At 38.5% G+C, this 18,995-nt stretch overlaps 1 protein-coding gene across 1 annotated transcript in view; it reads left to right on the forward strand.

Moving 5' to 3' along the window:
* Positions 1 to 18,995, forward strand: part of HOOK1 (hook microtubule tethering protein 1) — a 56,089-nt gene that overhangs the window by 19,150 nt on the left and 17,944 nt on the right. Inside the window, exons 7-17 of the mRNA XM_075002241.1 lie at positions 1,515 to 1,577; positions 2,865 to 2,948; positions 6,176 to 6,342; positions 6,968 to 7,108; positions 8,554 to 8,755; positions 9,480 to 9,590; positions 9,958 to 10,045; positions 10,126 to 10,186; positions 11,698 to 11,838; positions 13,216 to 13,303; positions 15,082 to 15,116. Of these exons, the coding sequence (XP_074858342.1) occupies positions 1,515 to 1,577; positions 2,865 to 2,948; positions 6,176 to 6,342; positions 6,968 to 7,108; positions 8,554 to 8,755; positions 9,480 to 9,590; positions 9,958 to 10,045; positions 10,126 to 10,186; positions 11,698 to 11,838; positions 13,216 to 13,303; positions 15,082 to 15,116 (1,181 nt within the window). The remainder of the gene's footprint in view (positions 1 to 1,514; positions 1,578 to 2,864; positions 2,949 to 6,175; positions 6,343 to 6,967; positions 7,109 to 8,553; positions 8,756 to 9,479; positions 9,591 to 9,957; positions 10,046 to 10,125; positions 10,187 to 11,697; positions 11,839 to 13,215; positions 13,304 to 15,081; positions 15,117 to 18,995) is intronic.

Genomic DNA, 18,995 nt, shown 5'->3' on the forward strand with positions numbered 1-18,995 from the left:
AAGGTTACCAGTAGAAACCCCCAACTCCACACTCCAGCTGTGGTAGGTTTCAGTCCTTCAAAACACACATCTGTGTTTTCTCTGTGGTTAAAAGTTCATAGCTAGGGCCCTACTACTTTCATAGCCATGAAAAAGGCATCACAAACTGTGAAATAAGCCCTTTCCCAGGAATCTGGTACCCCCTTCTTCCTAGGAGCTCCCCATCAAAGGGAGCTTCCTACCTCTGACTGGGCAGGGAAAGAACAGAATCTGTCCCTCCCATGCAAACTGCTCTGGTGATGGGTGGAAGGACCAGACCTGACCCACGTGTACCTCATGTTACCTCCAGCAGCTACAGGAGGCTGTGCAGTTGCTACCCTTCGAGTCTAGCTCTGAAAACAGCACAGATGTGGGGGTGGCAATCCCGTGACTCCCCTACATATCTTTTTGAGTTTGTGACTCCCTTCCCCATCTCTTTTTGGGTCAGGATCCCAAAGTTATAACACCCTGAAATTTCAGATTTAAAAAGCAGAAAATGTGAAATTTACCAATTTTCATATCCTATGGCTGTGAAATTGGCCATAATGGACCGTGAATTTGGTAGGGCCCTGTTCAGAGCTGTCTCAGATTCAGAACCATGGCTGGGTAGTTCACTTTCTTAATGTACTTTGGTCCCTTCATCTCCTACCTCTGGGAACAGATAATCCAGAGACATGGCCCACTCCTTATGGCCTAGTTTCAGAAGGCTGAGGTTTTGTGCAGAGATGGAAATTTGTATTAACCTTTCCCTAGGTATTCCCCAGGAAATCCACTTCACACTTCTTGTTCCAAAAATCCATTTTTGTCTGGCAGCTTTTCGATATAATCCTTTGAACTCTCAGATGTCATGTCACATTTCCCTCCTCGGAATAACCATTCATTTAATACACTAGACCCCAAAGGTACTTAACCTTAATTCAGTAAGGGGTCCCAAAGATATGTAGGAAACTGCGGTAGCTTTCACATTAACAACTACTGAAGCTAAATGGGGGAGAGATGGAATCCAATGTCTTATACAATAAGGCTATGTCTAGACTCGAGGGTTTTGTCAGCAAAACAGCCATTTTGCCAACAAAACCCGCAGAGCGTCCAAATTCCCAGGGATGTTCTGTCAACAGTAAGTCAACAGAATGCAGCACTTTTGTCAACAGGTGTACCCTGCGAGGAAGAACGCCTCTGTCTGCAGAAATCTGTCGACAAAAAGCTTGTCTGGACATTCCAGGGGGCTTTCTGTCGACAGAAGGGCTTCCGGGACACCAGGCAGCCCTGTCTGCTGTGCTTCTGATTGTCCGTTTTGGTGATAAAGTGACCAGGCAGTCTGGCCACACTCTGTCAACGGAGCAGATCGCTCTTGCAATCCGTTTGGCAGTTTGGTCTTCCAACAAAACCTTCTGTTGACAAATCATTCTGATTTAGACATAACCTCAGAAAATTCACTAGCTCTGTAGTATATCTGTTTGCATTATTTTAATCTGTGTGGCAATTTTGTGTTTTAGCTCATGAGCAAAGAAATACTGAGTTCTGTCACATCTGATACACCTAATGAAATGGAGCAACAGGTAATTGTGTTTTTTACAATAGTCAAAATAATGTTGTGTTTCAAAAATAATTTATTCACATGATACCATGGTTGTAAATTTGGAGAATAGACACAAAGGTACCTGTCCCATCATCTCCAACAAAAGTTTCAGTCCTTCAACTATACAAACTAATTTGCTTCTTACTTTGTGTAGCCCGTGATGGCTTCCCACAGACCAGCTTACAAAAATCAATGCCCAGACTTGTATTTTACAAAAAATAAAGCAACATGCTGATACTAGAGTAAAGTTAACTCCTTATCTTTCATCGTCTCCTGTAGTGCTAGACATCAGTGAATGGCTGAGTAAAATAGTGCTAACAAACTTAACTCTTCTAAAAGATGTGAAAAGACTGATTTTTTATTTCTGTTGCCTAAGTAGAGTGCAGGGGGGATATAACAGGAAGAGCAAAGCGTAAGGCTGTTATCAATCTTCATTAAGGTTCAGACATACAGATGAGTGCATACTGCTGACTGATTTTGGAAAATACTTGAGTTCTTTGTGAACCTTAACATCCAGAGTGCAGCCCCTGAAGTAGAACTGCCGTCAGTTTAGAAGCACTCCTCCCTAAGAAAAAGCTCAGATGCGTCCCCTGTGATGACATTGGCCTCCCTGTTGATATTAGAGGAAAGACGTTCAGTGACCTGGGTTCTAGTCTTGTATGCTGGAGTCTCAGGTTCAGTTCTCTGCCATGGTAGACACTCTGATCTTTGGCAAAGTCTACATAGGAGAGCACTATTTCAGGATACAGCAATATCCTGAAATAGCTGCCCGTGTCTAAGAAATGTACTCGTTGTTTCAAAATAGTTTTTGAGCTAACGGGTGCACAATTCCAGCATCCTTGTACACCTCATAGCAAGAGAAGAACAGGGATGCCTTGAAATAGCACTTTATTTCAGCATATGATTCTATTTAGACAGCTCCACATGCTGAAAAAGCTCATTTTGAAATCTACTCGAAATAAGCTACACAATTTACATAGCACAAATTGTGTAGCTTATTTCAAGTTTAGGGTGCTGTATAGACATCGCCTTAGAGTATTTGTCTGCATTGATTGTTTCTTTGGCTTTTTGTTTTTTCCAGACATCCCTGTGACAGCAAGTCTCAGAATCTGGTCTACAGTTTGTCAGCTTTTGCAGCATGGATGTTCCCTTAGTTTCTGTGTCATGTTTATCTTATATGCCCTTCCTTTTATAGATGGGGAGCATATAAAATAATCTTAATTTTAATACATCTAACATGCATTAAATCTTTTTCATTTTTTTAAAGATGAAAAGAGCCCTGGAAGATCTTCAGGAAGCTCTAGCAGAAAAAGAAGAACTGAAGCAAAGATGTCAAGAACTAGACTTACAGGTAAGGAGACAGAAACTTATTTTTTCAAATATGTGACCTCCAGAAATAGAAACTCTGTTTAAACATTTGCAAAATCCATTGTCTTTAGTGGTTAAATTTCATCTAGAAGTTCTTAGCCTTATTAGTTTGTAGTGAAACAAAACTTCCACTCTCTGAAATACTTCCTTCATACATGTGATTGTTGGAAATGTTATCCTTTAATGTAAATCCATTTTCAACGTCCTTGCAATGATTGGAAAATATGTTGCTAGTTAACAGTATGAAAGATTTCTTGGTGTAATAACCTGATATCTGGCCATTATTAAGCACTCTTTGCAATATTATAGGTATGAATCATAAAAATGTTCCATGGCTTCATAGCTTTAGTCCTTTGAAAAATATGTTAAAAACCAACTCATTTTAATGAAGTGATTGCATTCACTGTCGGTGAAATAAAGCAACTTTCAATGATGATGTGTGAAGGGAGATGAAAAAAGTCTGTAATCAAGTAACTTTTTTTCTCACTTGAATGCAGTGTCAGTATGGGGCATAGTTTAACAATTTTCTGTATGTTGGTATTAAGTTCAACTTACAAATCGGTAAAGTCATGCTGAGTTGAGATAATCCTTTTCCCCTACTTGATAGAATCCCCAATCTCTATCTGATATTTAAGGTTCCCCGTGCAAGCCCTGTTTCTAAAAACAAACTTTCATGGATGTATATTTCTGAAACTTGATATAAAAATTTTCAACCTAAAAATGTGTTTTTACTCAGTTTGACATTTTATCCACTTGCTTGTCCTGAAGTGTTGTTGTAAATGTTTTCTTGTAGTTGCACCTATTATAAATGTATGATTATGCTGAATTTACCAAATAGCAAGGACAAGGAAAGATTTTTAGACTTTATGCCAGCCATTTCAGCCTCAATCTCAAATTGCCCTTTCAGAGTCTGCTGTGATGTCTCTTATGCATCCATAATGTCAGAACTACCACACTGACCTTAGGGGCTTCTTTTTAGGGCAGTTAGCTTGATAGTTCACACCAGTCTGGGCACATTATCCTCTTTGTGTATCATGAACAGGAGTAGCTGTTAAAAATACAGTAAGAGTGCTGTTATCTGGCGCTCATTTAACCAGAAGGATCAATTAACAATCTTCAGTCTAGTAACTGGGACTAGTATACTGCCCAGCACATTATGCAACTGCATATTCACACTCTTACGCAAAAGAGGCAGAAGACAAGTAAGCAAGCTGAAATCGGGGATTTATTCAGGAAAAGTGTCCAGGGTATGTCATAGGGTCATTACAATTTTGCCAAATATCCTACAAGTTATAAATCTGCAGTGGTAATTTATGTTGGTAATGATAACCCTGAGGCACTGCAGGATCCTGATGTGCCGTCTGAATTATCAAAGAAATATTAAGTTATGTTCAGGATAGTTTTAATGTTAGGTGTATCTTTAATCATCTGTGTGTATGCTGTGTGCTGCCCATAGTGATGTACAGTGTCATAAAATAATCTGCTGTATAGAAAATGTTACTTGTATACACCTAAGTATGTCAAGAAACCAACCACTTTGCAGTGCACAATTACTACTAGATTAGTGAGTACCTGTATACTATTTTATTCTTTATTCATTGTAGTGTATTCCAGTTCTTTGAAAATCGGTATACCTTTTGTAAAACATAACTCTCAGTTTACAGAATATTTGGTTTAACCCACATCGCACAGTCCCCCAAGATTTGGAATAACAGCTTTTCCTGTAGTACAGTTAAGCATGAATGTACAAATGGTAACTAAGGAAAAGTATATTTTGTAAAATTGATGTCCATATATTTGAAGTTACACAATATATATTGGTTAATTTCATCATCCAGTCATTCACCGTGTTTTCAGCATAATATATTTGGCTCTCTCCTGCTTCATTTCCATACCAGTGTCATTCAGTGTCACTTTGAAATGAGGGTGAAAGAAATTACACATTCAGTTAATAAACATCCTGCTTCTAAAAGTGCAATACTGTCTCCATAATTAGGACAGATTAGACCTTGTCCAGGGAGTAATAAGACAGGTAAGGCACAGGTGTTCTCTAGTTCCAAAAATATAAGTAAATTGGCTTCCTGGAGATTCATAGAGTGGGACCGTAAAGGCATCAAATACTTAGAGAAGTGCTGAGCGGATGCTATTGGTTTCTTCTTTTAAATCTATTTGATTATAGGTAATGAAATTGTAATTTTATCACAAATAAAAAAAATTTAATATCTCATTAGTTGGATTATGTTAACGATACATCTTATTAAATATTGCCACCATAATATGCTGCATAAGTATTAAAAGTCATAATGACTGCCAGCTGTAATTCAAACTAATTCTTAATAAATTCACTTATAAGGTCTCAGTCATCCTTGATATTTTCCAAGAATATAAGAAAGGTAGGTTTCCTTTGTGATTGAGGAAAACATAACCTAAAGAGCACATACTACTGTTTAAGTGCCAGTTAACTAACACATGCTACATGCTGTGATGTTTGATGAAGTATTAAATTAACACAAATTTCACTAGAAGGAGCTTAAGGGCTCCGTCCTTTTAATCCTTGCCCCTTTTGTGGCTGTTTAATATACTTAACAACTTAGTATAATGTTGTGTTCCCACTTGCTTAGCTGCGAACACTTTGAAAACCAAATTAGTTCAGTAACGGCAAAAATGCATGCACTGTCTGATGCTGCCTAGGGGTTTGTGTGTGTTTATTAGCTTATGGCTCTTGGACTTGCTTTTCACAACCATCCATGGCTGAATGTACGACAGTGCTCATTCACATGCTAGCCAGTGCCACTCTGCTTTTTGTTGTAGTACATAAGCCAAATGGCAAGTACTCTTCATCCTGCTATTATTGTTTCTGTTCAGTTTTGTGAGCATTGTTCTATTGAACTAATCATATTTGTTTTCTTTTGTTTTCATATCATCTGGAAATATCAATTGTCCACTTGTCTTTATTACTATGCTGCATGCTCTAAAAGATGGTTTTCATTTATAAAACAAAAGGGCACACACTTCCTTGTTTGACGAGTTTCATACTCTAAAGTAGCTGGACACTTAAGGATATTTTATAAATCACTTCCTGAATTTTACAAATGCTTGACTTTTATGTAACAAACTAATTATTGGGTGGCATCTTATTATCTGTTGTTTTGGGTTCTTCTTGACAATTGGATTGGATCTATACATTTGATGTTGTGCTATATACCCTAGGTGGCTGCCCTTCAAGATGAAAAAAACAGCTTAATGTCTGAAAATGAGGTCATGAATGACAGATTAGATCAGTTAGATGGATCTCTCGATGATCCAAATAGTGTTGTTGCAAAAAAGTATTTCCATGCGCAGCTGCAGCTAGAACAACTCCAAGAAGAAAACTTCAGGTATGAAAAACTTGCAACTTTATTTACTCCCCCTTCAGAGTTTTGTTGGGAGTTTCTTCTAAATATGCAGGATTTTCCTTCTTGGTTCATTTTCCTTAAGCTTCTGCCTAGTCATTGAATTAATATAAACTCTATTTTTAAAATTAGTTTTCCCTTAAACTTCTTCCATTTTGAATGATCATCGAGATCATTGATCTTTTTCCTTCCAACATTTTTTAAAAGTATTGTGGCTCTAATGAGACAGGGGAGAGAGAGAAGAAGGAAGGACAAAGGATAAGAACTGAATCACATGTTTCCTGTGGTAATTTGTGTTTTTTAAAAAAAACTATCTGGTCTAAGTGATTTGTGCTGTCTTTTATAGTAGTTTAGAAGTGAACCAGACATTCCTTTAAATAAAATATTAACACAGTAAAATAGTATTTCTGTTCATATGATACAATATATTTGTAGCAAACAACACTAGTGACAATACTTTCTTAGGCTTTTCCAGGCTTTAACTACCTTTTTTTTATTCTGTGTCTGCTACATTTATGTATTGTTTCAATAGAAGGTGGATCATATTAGCTATGCGAACAAAAGATAGAAAAGAAAATATATTTTTTTAACAGCTTCTTGTTTACAAAAGGCTTGAAGCTGCAAAGGATGATTATCGTGTTCACTGTGAAGATCTGGAGAAACAACTGATTGAACTACAGCATAGGAATGATGAGTTGACCAGTTTGGCAGAAGAATCTAGGGCTCTAAAAGATGAAATTGACGTTCTTAGGTATGTAGCAGATACAGTTGATTTTCAGCCTGAATATTCTGAATGATAATGCCAAGTCTCCATACTTAAAAGTAGACGTTTCTATATAAAATTACACAGTTTATATCTTACCTGACACAAACTCAAAACTAAATGGAAAAAAGGACCAGAATGAAAAATAAAAATGGAAGGTGAAATGTAAGTTTATGGCCACAATAATTACTGTGCTTATCAATGAATCATTCTGCAAAAAAGTCCCTCATGGAGCAGAACTAAAAGATATAACCTTGCCTCTCCTGGCACAGCAAACAAAACACCCCAGGAAATGAGAATGTTGCAGTCATAATGGACTTGATCACGAACAGGAGATTTTTATTGGGAAAAGCCCACTTTTTTAATATAGAAGAAAGGTAATTGTCCAAATGTATGTCTCAAATCAAGTGAAAATGAAACTTAATTACCTGCATCAGTGTTTTAGTTAGACTGTATGTTCAGGATTATGAAACTAAGTAGACACAAAACACAAACATGATGAGAATTCATCATAGTGAGTTCAGTTCAACATGTGTAAATTAAACTGGTTATTAAAAAGTAAAGGAAGTAAATATGGGCCTAACTTATTTCTAGAAGTATAACCATGTAAAGTCACTCTTACAGTTGTAATCGGTAATTTAATATAGAATAAAATATATTTCAATCTTACATCAGTGTTCATAGAAGAGCATCAGGTTAAGTATAGGAAACTGGATTTTGGAATTATTCCTGTGCTAACTTTTAATTTTGTAAGTTGCTGGACAGTAAAGTGACTCAATATTTAGTTTAAAGGTTTATTAATAACTTTTTTATGCCAGTGAAATGAAGATCCATTTTTGTATCAAAATTTGGACAGAGAGTTTTCTGCCTCTTACATACCCTTTAAAAGGAACTGAGCAATTTTTCTCCCTTGGTCATGCTTCCTGGCAAAAATACCTTTAGGATAATGATCTCAAAACATGTCTGTGTAGTAGTCTACAATACCGTTGTACCTATTCCTCCTAGATGGAAGGACCAGTATTTTGCAGGCTTTCTCAGCTGCAAGATCAGTTTGTAGCCCAGGGCATATTTCATTTGTATTAACTCCAACACCATCATGAATGTATGGGACCATTTAATATACTGTCTTTGTCTACAAAAGCATGTATCAACACAGTTTTGTGGTCCTGAACCTCCATAATGACTACTTTTAAAACTAAACATGGTATGTATAAGTCTGTATCAATCCCACGGCTAAAAATAATTTAAATAATCATTTCATTTTACATCGAGGACATAGCTGTAGCCTTAGATACATGCGTGCATTTTCCATTCTAAGATAATTGGATCCATGCTTAACAGATTGAGGCAAAACTTATTGAGCTCTTTGGTTCTAGTCTGTTTGTGTGAAAAATACATCTTACTGTTTTCATACTTTGTATTTATTCTTGTAGAACTTTTGCAGATAAGGCAAATAAACTGGAGTCAACAGTTGAAGTGTATCGTAAAAAACTGGAGGACTTGAATGACTTCCGCCGACAGGTGAAGTCTCTGCAAGACACAAACATGATGTATATGCACAATACAGTCAGCCTAGAGGAAGAACTAAAGAAGGCAAATGCAGCTCGTGCGCAGCTGGAAACATACAAAAGACAAGTAAGGCAACCAGTTATACTCATCTTTTAAACTATTTTCTGGTGTATTTTTATTAAATATAATCACAGTTGACTGAAAATAATTGGGCTGCTTGATGTAACAATTGTTGAGGCTGGTGTCAAGACTTTGTAAGGAAACTTTCAGCTCTGAAGTATATTCTCTGTCTCCCCTTTTCCCTTCCAAACTCTAACCAGTTGGCTTAACTAAGCTCATTTTTTTTGTCCTGCAGTTCAGGCACAGTGTGCAACCCATCAGTTCACTGAGTGAAGTGTTGATCACGTATCTTGTTTTTTGTTTAGTGTGTTGCTGACATCCTCTAGGTATGATATATTGTCTTAGTGATTTTAAAAATTCTTCTTTAACTATCTCATATTCATTTTTGGAAGTGCACAACAATTTGCTTCTGTATATTCCAAACTAGTCATCAGAATTCCTACATGTCTTTAAGGGGAAAAAACGCTGCTGGCCAATATGAACCATGTATGTTGATTTGCATTCAGTGGGGTAACATGTCAGCTCTGACTAGATTACAGCAACCATAAAAATCTACTTTATTAGGTTTCTGAGACCATGTGAATAAGAACTTCTTGAACATGATCTTCCTCCTCCTCTTAATCCCATCTCCCTTTTCCCCACCCATAAGTGTGCCAGCATTTAAAAAAGATGTATTGGTAAAATCTTAGTACACTTGCTAAATATATCACGTATGTCATTATTATGCAAGGTCCAGGAGCTTCATAACAGACTTTCTGAGGAGTCCAAAAGAGCCGATACATTAGCATTTGAACTGAAGCGACTTGAAGAAAAGCATGAAGCTTTATTAAAAGAAAAAGAAGTAAGTCTACTTCTTGTTTACTCAAACTAGAGTGTGTCTCAGGTTTTTTTGTGTGCTGACCTGACCGGAATTTTTCACTGTGGTCATCTGAAGAATAATTTCTGGGTTGCTCTTAGGCATCAGAAATACTATCATAGAGATTAGACTTTGCACTTGAAATTACATATAGTTGTTTTAATATTCTGATTTTTGTAACTTGGTAATTGATAGGTCAGCACTAGGGGTATATTATCAGAAGCCTTCAACATTTAGCTCATCTCCTAAAAACAGTGTTACAGGTGATAGATCTTTCATTCCTAATGTGATATGCCAATGTGAAATTTTTTTGTATTATTTCCACTGTAAATGTGCTTTGATCTTTACTTAGAGACTTATAGTGCAGCGTGATGCTCTAAAAGAAACAAATGAAGAGCTCCGGTGTTCTCAGATGCAACAGGATCACCTGAATCAAGCAGGTACTTTCTCGATGTTTTCCTTTAACTATATTGACATGTTACCTGTGAGTGAATTTTATCAATTTGTCATGCCTTTTCAGATGCATCTGCTGTAAAAAGTCATGAAAATCTTGCTGCTGAAATTCTACCGGTGGAGTACAGGTAAGGAGCAATATCCTTCTCTTGCAATATCCTTCTCAGTGTCTCAAACAGCTTGTTGAGCAATTTACATCTTTTCAACTGAAAACTATAAAAGTTTGGAGATTACTTGTTAGCAATACCACCTAGCAATTAGACAGCCTTATAGGGAAGATACTCCTAAAATGCTTTACAGACATTAAATTAACCCACACAACACACTATATAAAGTAGGATGATATCCTCATTTTGCAGCGGAAGAAACTAAAGCAGAGTGATTAAGAACTTGTCATGGTAACATGGAAAGTCTGGCTGAACCAAGGATAGGTAATCACACGACACTTGCAGAGTGCAGATTCAGCCCTGATGTGGTGTATGTCTTACTAATACTACAGTAAATATGTTTTCTTCTCACAGAAGAATTGAAAGAATGTTTTGAAGATATTTAGAAGTAGCCTAGTAGGCAGGGTTGACAACACCACTTTTATTAAGGTTACTCAACACTTCCTATTATAAGACCCTGTTTTCTGCTGGCCAATTTTAACCAATGTAACTGAAACTTTGTATGCAGGTGTCGGCCACAGTGTTGTGTTTTTTTTTTAAGTTCTTCGGTTTCCAAGAACAGAGCTGGGGGGAGTACAATACAAGGGGGGATAGTAGGGCTGCCTGGGTCAAGAGACTGGGAGTAGGATGAGAAGCCCAAGACAGCACTGGGAGGGTGAAATCAAGGAGAATGGGGCTGGGATAGGTGAAAGAGAGTCCAGACTTTGGGGATTGTCAGAAGTCGACTCACAAGTGGACACTCCCTTCCTAGGCCTGAAGTGGAACCCAGGACTCCTGAGACTTACCACACCCTTTATTGAAAGCAAATAGTTAAGGAACTCATTGACAAAGTGTGTCTTATCCCCCTCTTACCACATATGCTATCAGTTACTCTGTTAGCTGAACTGACAGAGAGGCATGAGTGTGTTGGATCTAGAGGATGCAACTCTGCTAACAACTTATGAGGGAATCATTATAACACCACACAATGGAATTTGGTTTTTTTGGGTTTGCTTTTTAAAACAAACCTAGAATGCTATGACCCAGTTGAAAAAATATTATGTGGCCATCTAAATAGGCTGCATTATAATGCCTACAGATAAGGGGGCTGAGTTAAGATTGCCCAGGTGATCTAAATTCTAGCATTTCCTAACTTTTGAAACTTGATTTTGCAATATTAATATTGTTTTAATAGGAATATGTTAATCACATCCAGATGAATTGTTTTATTATTTTTTGTCAATTATCTTCAATTAAAATATGCATATTTGTTTGAGGGTGTGTTCCCTTTGTAGTGAAATCCACTGCATTTTGTGTTCTACAGAAACTATTTGTATATTATGGAACTTGGTTTACTGAAGAACATTCAGTGTGCTGTGTGTGTAGTGAACTGTAGTGGCACCTCTTCTTCAAAATTACTTTATTTTTAGTTAATAAATAACTATTTATATAAACTCTTCACAGAATGGATACTTTTTGTTTTTGACCCTTAGAGAAATGTTTATTCGACTACAGCATGAAAACAAGATGCTTCTCTTGCAACAAGAGGGTTCAGAAAATGAACGTATTGCAGAACTCCAAGACCAGCTAGAGCAAAAGCATAGGATGATGAATGAACTGGAAACAGAAAAAAGGTGATTTGTTTTATTTATTTGTTTTTGTAAATCTTCTTTTAAAATATGAGAACAGTTTGGCTATGTCTACACTAGAGCGATCTGTCAACAACTGTTTCTGTTGGAAGATATCTTCTGACAAAACTGTTGACAGATTACAGCCAGACTTCAGAGTGGATCAACAGAGTGGTCCGCTCTGTCGACAGAGAGTGGCCAGTCTCTTGACAAAACAGCTGACCGAAAGCACAGCAGACAGGGCTGCCCAGTATCCTGGAAGCCCTGTCTGTCAACAGAGGGCCCCTGGAAACGTCCAGACTGTTTTTCTGTTGGCAGATTCTGTTGACAGAGGCGTTCTGTCTCATGGGGGAGCGGCAGAATGCTGTCAACAGAAGTGCCGTATTCTGACAATTTACTTTCAACAGAACACCTTGGGAATGTGAATGCTCCACAGTTTTTGTCAACAAAACTCTGTAGTGTAGACATAGCCTTTCGAGTAGGCACCAGTCAGACAAAAAAGCAACTAATCACACTTCAGAGAATAATCTCAGGACTGCAATTTTAGAAGAGAGGCAGTGAGGCTTGCCTTGCTGATCCAGCACTAGCTGAAGGGAACCAGTTGTTCTGTCCTTTTCACAGAATCATAGGGCTGGAAGGGACCTCAGGAGGTCATTTAGTCCAGCCCCCTGCTTCAAGCAGGATCAACCCCCACTAAGTCATCCCATTGCTAATGGAAACATTGATGTAGTCATTGCAAAGACAAAGGGATGAAGAAACCAAAGAAAACAAGGAGTAAACCCTCAGAAGAGATGTCAGCAGCCCAAACAGGGCTGCTCCATGCTTTGGTGCAATTTGGAAGGAATAGTTCTTAGGAATCATCTGTAGGTGATTCTTGTTAGGTCTAGAGTGGGTGAAGAAAATTGCTCACTATAATTTTACATTGTTAAAACTACATCTTTGGGCAGGGGGACCAGAGTTGTGTTCCTATGAATTTCTCCACTGGCTAAGGAATGCCACAATGCAGTTGATCTCAGGCTATTACAATTTAGGAATAGTTTAAGTTTCTAAAAATTGTAAGAGTTTTGCTGAAAACCTGAGAATGTTTTTGAAATCCATAAATCGGAGACTATATGTAGTCCATTTAAAAAATGTTCCAGTCTTAAACCCTCTCTTTTACGTTTGCAAAGGTTTGGGGGTTTCTAATGGAATTGAAATTTTGTTTGCATTGTCTCACCCCAAAAGTGAATGATGATTAGGACTGGTACACAAACAAAATACATATTGATTACAGACATTACCATTTTTGCAACCCTACTGAAGAATTGTAGGCCATAACTTCACTCTATATATACTGATTATTTAAAAATGAATGGGTGACTGACTTCTTTTACATCTTAACAGGCTAAGCAATGAGCGTATTGGAGAGCTGCAGCAACAGATTGAGGATCTCCAAAAGACTTTGCAGGAGCAAGGATCCAAGACTCAAGAGGTAAGTGAATGCTGGTGGACCTATTATCAGTTCTCAAAATCCTTGTATTTTAGTCTGACATTCTTTAAATGTACAGTAAAACCTCAAGTTAGGCAGGGGTTGCATTCCTGCAACCCCCAAGTAACTCAAAGTTTCACATGAGTCAGGGTGGGGAGCTGGAAACCAGGCTGTCGCTTGGTTCCCAGGTCCCCGCCGCTTGTAGAACTTGGGAAACTGAACAGCCCACCAGGGCTGGTCAATTTCCTGCCTGCTTCTCCATGCCTTCCCCCAGCCACGCGGCTGTGAGCCTGACAGCTGTGTGGCTGGTGGAGGGCAGGGAGAAGGGACTTGGAGCCTGCCTACCTGCCTGCAGCTGTGGGCAGCTAGGCAGGCTTGAGAGCCACATAGCAGTTTCAAATTGTGCTTAGCTGGCATTTAAAGAGAATTACCTGCAACTTGAAGCCACGTATTTTGAGGGTTTACTGTAATCAGAATTCTGCCCCTTCTCCCTTTCAGTCCTGCTGGAATTGACAACAATTGTAGTGACATCAATGCTGTGGTTTGTAGGTTTTTTTTTAAATCTAACACACAGGTGGGCAATAGGCCAGACGTGGTTCATCAGGGTTAGCCCCTCGTGGGCTGCCAGTACTTTATTTATTTACCTGCGGGTCCACAGGTATGGCAACTTGCGGATCCCGTTGGCTGCAGATTGCCACTTATAGTCTGGGGCTAAGGTGGGCAAACTGCTTCTGGCTTGTGGATCACTCATTGCCTACCACTGGCCCAAGAGATTGTAATAGTGAAAATTATAACACAAACCACTGCATTTGTTGGGTGTGTGGTTTTTTACATTTTTGTTTTCTGTTTGAGTGTCAGGCTTTAATCAGTCAAAAGAATTCCCAATTCCAGAATAAGCCTAATCAAGTGACTAATTTTTAATTTGTACTTACAGGATTTCCTCTGGAATTTTTTTCCCGTTTGGGTAGGGGAGGTTTTCTTTCTGTGGAAGAACCAGCAGTTCTGTCCCCAAATTCTACTGGGTGCAGAATCTGGGAAGATCTATATTGCTTGTAAATAACCCTTGTAAATAATGTAATTGACTACTGTTCTTTTTTTTTTAAGTTAATTACTTTAGCATTACTATTTTAAAGCTGAAAGTCATGTCAGGTTATTGAGATTACAGTTCTCCCAAGTAAACAGTGAAGACCAAAATTAGTCTTTTCATATACTGAGGGACACAAAAAATTTAGGTGGAAATCCTTTGAATTGGCTTCATTTGCACTTCATTTGTTTTGGTAGGGGGAGCAATTTTTTTTTTTTATCTTTTGTTATAACAGTGTCAGAGGGAAATATTACAAATATGCACTATGTGTTTTGAAATAAACCTATTTTAACTTTCTAGAAGTTCTAGGAGTCTAAATTGAGAAGTCAAGTTAATGAATGAAAAAAATTTGGACTCTCCCTTTATAATCATGTATTCCTTGTTTCCTGCTTTCTGCCTCCTCTGTCTCAGTTTTTCTACTTTCTCTGCCAAATGATTCTATAGCAAGTATACTGTAAAATCCAGAATGTCAGGGAGTGATACAAAGAACATGAATAAAATTATCTGAAGGCATAGAAACTATTGCACTTCTGAATTGCACAATAAGATACACATAGTACAAGTATCTGAGAATTAAAACTTTTTAAAAAACTCTTTTGTACAAATTGGAGCTCCCGTTAGTATGTGTACCTACAGTAGTATTTTAATTTTATGGATTATATATCTAAATTCATTTTTAATTATCTTACCTTTGTAGTCCAGCAAGCTGAAGGAGAAATTAGAAGCACATATGTAAGTAAAACTACCTTATATATATATATATATATATATATATATATATATATATGCAATCAAAAAAGAAACTAACCTGTAATTTTTAAGTTTTTTTTTTTTTTATATAAGCAGTAAATAAACATAAGGAATATTAAAGGCCAGGCTTATTTCCAAGATGGGAAATTAAGAGTTAAAACTACCATTCTGTCCTTTGGTCACCTCATCAGGGCTCCCTGGCCTGTCACATGTTGTGTGGTAGTCACTCATTTTACAGGCTTATGGCGCCTGAATTCACACTTCTGTTTGAGCTGCAGAAACTCTCTTCCTTTTGATCACCAGATGCACTGCTGAAATGCTGAGTAGTCTTTTCTCTCCTTTCTCACCTTGCTGGATTTCAGTCAGAAACAAGTTCCACGATGGGCAGTGGTTCTCAGCCCCTCAAACAGAGGGAACAATGATCCCTCTAACTTTCCTCTTCCTCCTATCGCAGAATCACAGAATCATAGGGCTGGAAGGGACCTCAGGAGGTCATCTAGTCCAGCCCCCTGCTTCAAGCAGGATCAACCTCCACTGAGTCAAAAGTCCTGTGTTCCTGCAGCCGACTACACTGTGTTTGCTCCACTTCCTTAATAGCAGCTCTGCAAACCCAATACCTTGCAATCCCCTGCTCTTTCAGTACTCCAGCACTCACATATACCAGCCAAAGCTGCCAAGGTTTGTGTAGCTCCATGTCCTTTCTCCACTGTTTCTTGGTGCAGTGTGTTGACCGCAAGCTCAAGTTTGATTATGTGCAGATTTGCTCAGGAACAGTTGCAAACAGTGTCTGCACAAAACTTGGCAGCTGTGCTTCATTGTGATAGTCTTTTCTAGCTGTGTTAGTCTGTTTCTGTACAAAAAATTAATCTTATGATACCTTTAAAAATTAATAAACTCATTAGGGCATAAGCATTCATTTGGTTGTACTGGCATCAGATTTCATTCGTATTGTTGTTTGACGGTCAGCACATTGACACACATCTGACCAACCCTCCTCCTTCGTCCAGGCTTGGGACTCCACCATGAAGCCACTGAGAGTTACATGCCAGTCCCAAGCCTGGATGAAGGAAGGGGGTTGGTTAGATGTGTGTTGATGCGCTGAGAGTCAAACAACAGTACGAATGAAATCTGATGCCAGTACAACCAAATGTTAAAAGATGCCACCTTGGACATCGCCCGGATAAACAAGCTCCGCGATACCAATCGAGCGATTGGGGTTGGGTCGATAAATTGGCTACCGAAAGAAAATTACGCCTAACACATATGCTATCCATTGGAACATGGGACGTCCAAATGCTTTGAGCAACTGGAAAATTAGAGCTGCTTTGGAAGGAAATGGAGAGAGATCGATGTGATATACTTGGACTGGCAGAGATGCATTGGACGGGATCAGGAGAGATATGCGGTTGCGAAGTCATTTGGTCAGGAAACGAAACGAAGCGTGAAGCAGGAGTTGGATTCCTTCTTAGCAAAACAGCTAGAAGAGCATTATTAGGATACAAACCGGTGAGTGCAAGAATGATGGTCGCACAATTCGAAGCAAAACCATTCAACATATCAGTCATTCAGATGTATGCACCCACGTCGGACAGTACGGAGGAAGAGATTGACCTATTTTATAAAGACTTGACAAAGATGGTGGAGGAGATACCAAAGAAAGATGTGTTGATCATTGGAGGAGATTGGAATGTGAAGGTTGGAACAGATAATGAAGGTTGGGAGAGAGTCATGGGAAGGTTTGGATATGGAGAAAGAAACTAACGAGGTGCAAAACTGTTAGTTTGCCACAGAGCATGAGATGGTGATTTGCAACATGAAATTCCAACAAAAGGACTGTAAGAAGTGGACACGGCGATCGAATGATGGGAAGTCCAAGAACATGGTAGATATGATTTTGATAAGAAGAAGATGGATAACATCACTACAGCAGTGCTGAACTTTCCAAGGAGCGGATATAGACTCAGACCACAGTCTAGTGATTTGCAAACATCAAGATAAAACTCAAAAGAAAATGTAAGACACAGTTGAAGAAAAAAAGAGATGTGGCGAAGCTATGTGAGAAAGAAACAGGGAATGCATACAGAACAGTGCTCAAAGAGAAGATTAAGAATATAGCCACAGAGAAAGACTTAGATAAGAGAGTCACAGGGATAGCCGTCGCTATAGAAGAGGCAATTGAGCAGACTGTTCCAGAAGAAGAAAAGATCAATAAGAAGTGGATTACCCACAAGACACTGAAGTTGGTTCAAGAGAAAAGAGCGTTGAAGATCAGAAGAGATGTTTCTGAGATGGCAGAACAGCAATATAGGATGAAATGCAATGAGGTAAGGAAAGCAGCCAGAAAGGATGAGACGCAGTCTGGAGATACTGAGAGGTATTACAGCGAATGTAAGACCAGGGAGGTGTATAAAACAATTAGGAATATTAATAGGAAATGGCAACTGAAGCAGATGGCGATCAAAGACGAAGAAGTTCTCATGAACAGGGAGAAGATCATGCAGTGATGGATGAGATATTGCACTGATCTATACAAAGCACAATTGGACCAGTGTGTGTCAGAGAGACGGATTCAAGAATTGAAAGAGATCTCCCCCAAGCATCGAGAGCAAGAGTGATATTTCAAAGAAGGAAGTAGGAAAAGAAGTGAACGACTACAGAACAACAAGAGCTCTGGAAATGATGAGATCGCAGGAGGGATGATCAAATATGGCGGAGAAAGCATGATTCAGGAAATACACCGACTATGTAATATAGCATGGAAAGAAGGGAAGGCACCTAAGGAATGGACAAGATCTGTGCTAGTGACAATACCCAAGAAAGGAAGTACATTGGAGTGCAAGAACTACGGAACAATTGCCCTAACGAGTCATCTTGGTAAGATGCTGATGATGATATTGACTGAGAGATTAAGGTTGCAGATAGAACATATAGCAGATGAGCAGTCAGGGTTCAGAAAAGATAGAAGTATCATACAGCAGATATTGGCACTAAGACTGATAGCGGAGAAAGCTCGACGAAAGAACAAAAACATATACACTTGCTTCATCGATTTTTTTCAAAAGGCATTTGACAGTATAGATCAGAAAGTGACTTGGGCAGTGTTGGACTCATACAGAGTGGATAGCAGACTAATACAGTTGTTGAAAGATATCAATGATAATGTGGAGACAGCGGTGAGAACATGTGGGGAGTTGGGAAGTTGGTTAAAACAAGTAGAGGTACGAGACAAGAGATCCAATATCACCAAGTATCTTCATCGCACATCTGGAGAGAGCGATGGACAAGATAAGGAAGAGGTAGAAGGGATATCTGTGCACGGGAAAAGAATTAACAACTTGAGGTTCACAGATGATATAGTTATCATTGAGGAAGATGAGGAGAAGCTAGCGAAAATGGTGTGGGTGTTAAACGAAGAAGGGAAGCGGTATGGACTGATTATGAACATCGATAAAACAAAAACAATGGTATTTGGAGATAAGGAAATAGGAAGGAAGATCAGCGTGGATGGCATTGAACTAGAAAATGTAGAGAAGTTCATATCTGGGGAGCAACATAACATATGATCTAGACTGTAAGAAGGAAATAGCGACTAGCATAGCGAAAGCAAGAGCGAGTTTGAAGGCGACGGGTAAGATCTGGAAAAGCAAAGCAATTAGCTTAAGAACAAAGCTGGGCGTCTTGAAAACGTGTGTATTCAGCAGCATGTTTTTTGGATGTGAGACATGGGTGATAATGAAAGATTCAAAAAGAAGAATATTGGCATTTGAAAGGAGTTGTTATAGAAAGATTTTGAGAATAGGATGGATGCAGAAGGTCACCAATGAGGAATTATATAGGAAGATACAGCCAAAAAAGAACCTG

This window comes from Carettochelys insculpta, chromosome 9, assembly GCF_033958435.1.
Source record: "Carettochelys insculpta isolate YL-2023 chromosome 9, ASM3395843v1, whole genome shotgun sequence".
NCBI lineage: Eukaryota > Metazoa > Chordata > Testudines > Carettochelyidae > Carettochelys > Carettochelys insculpta.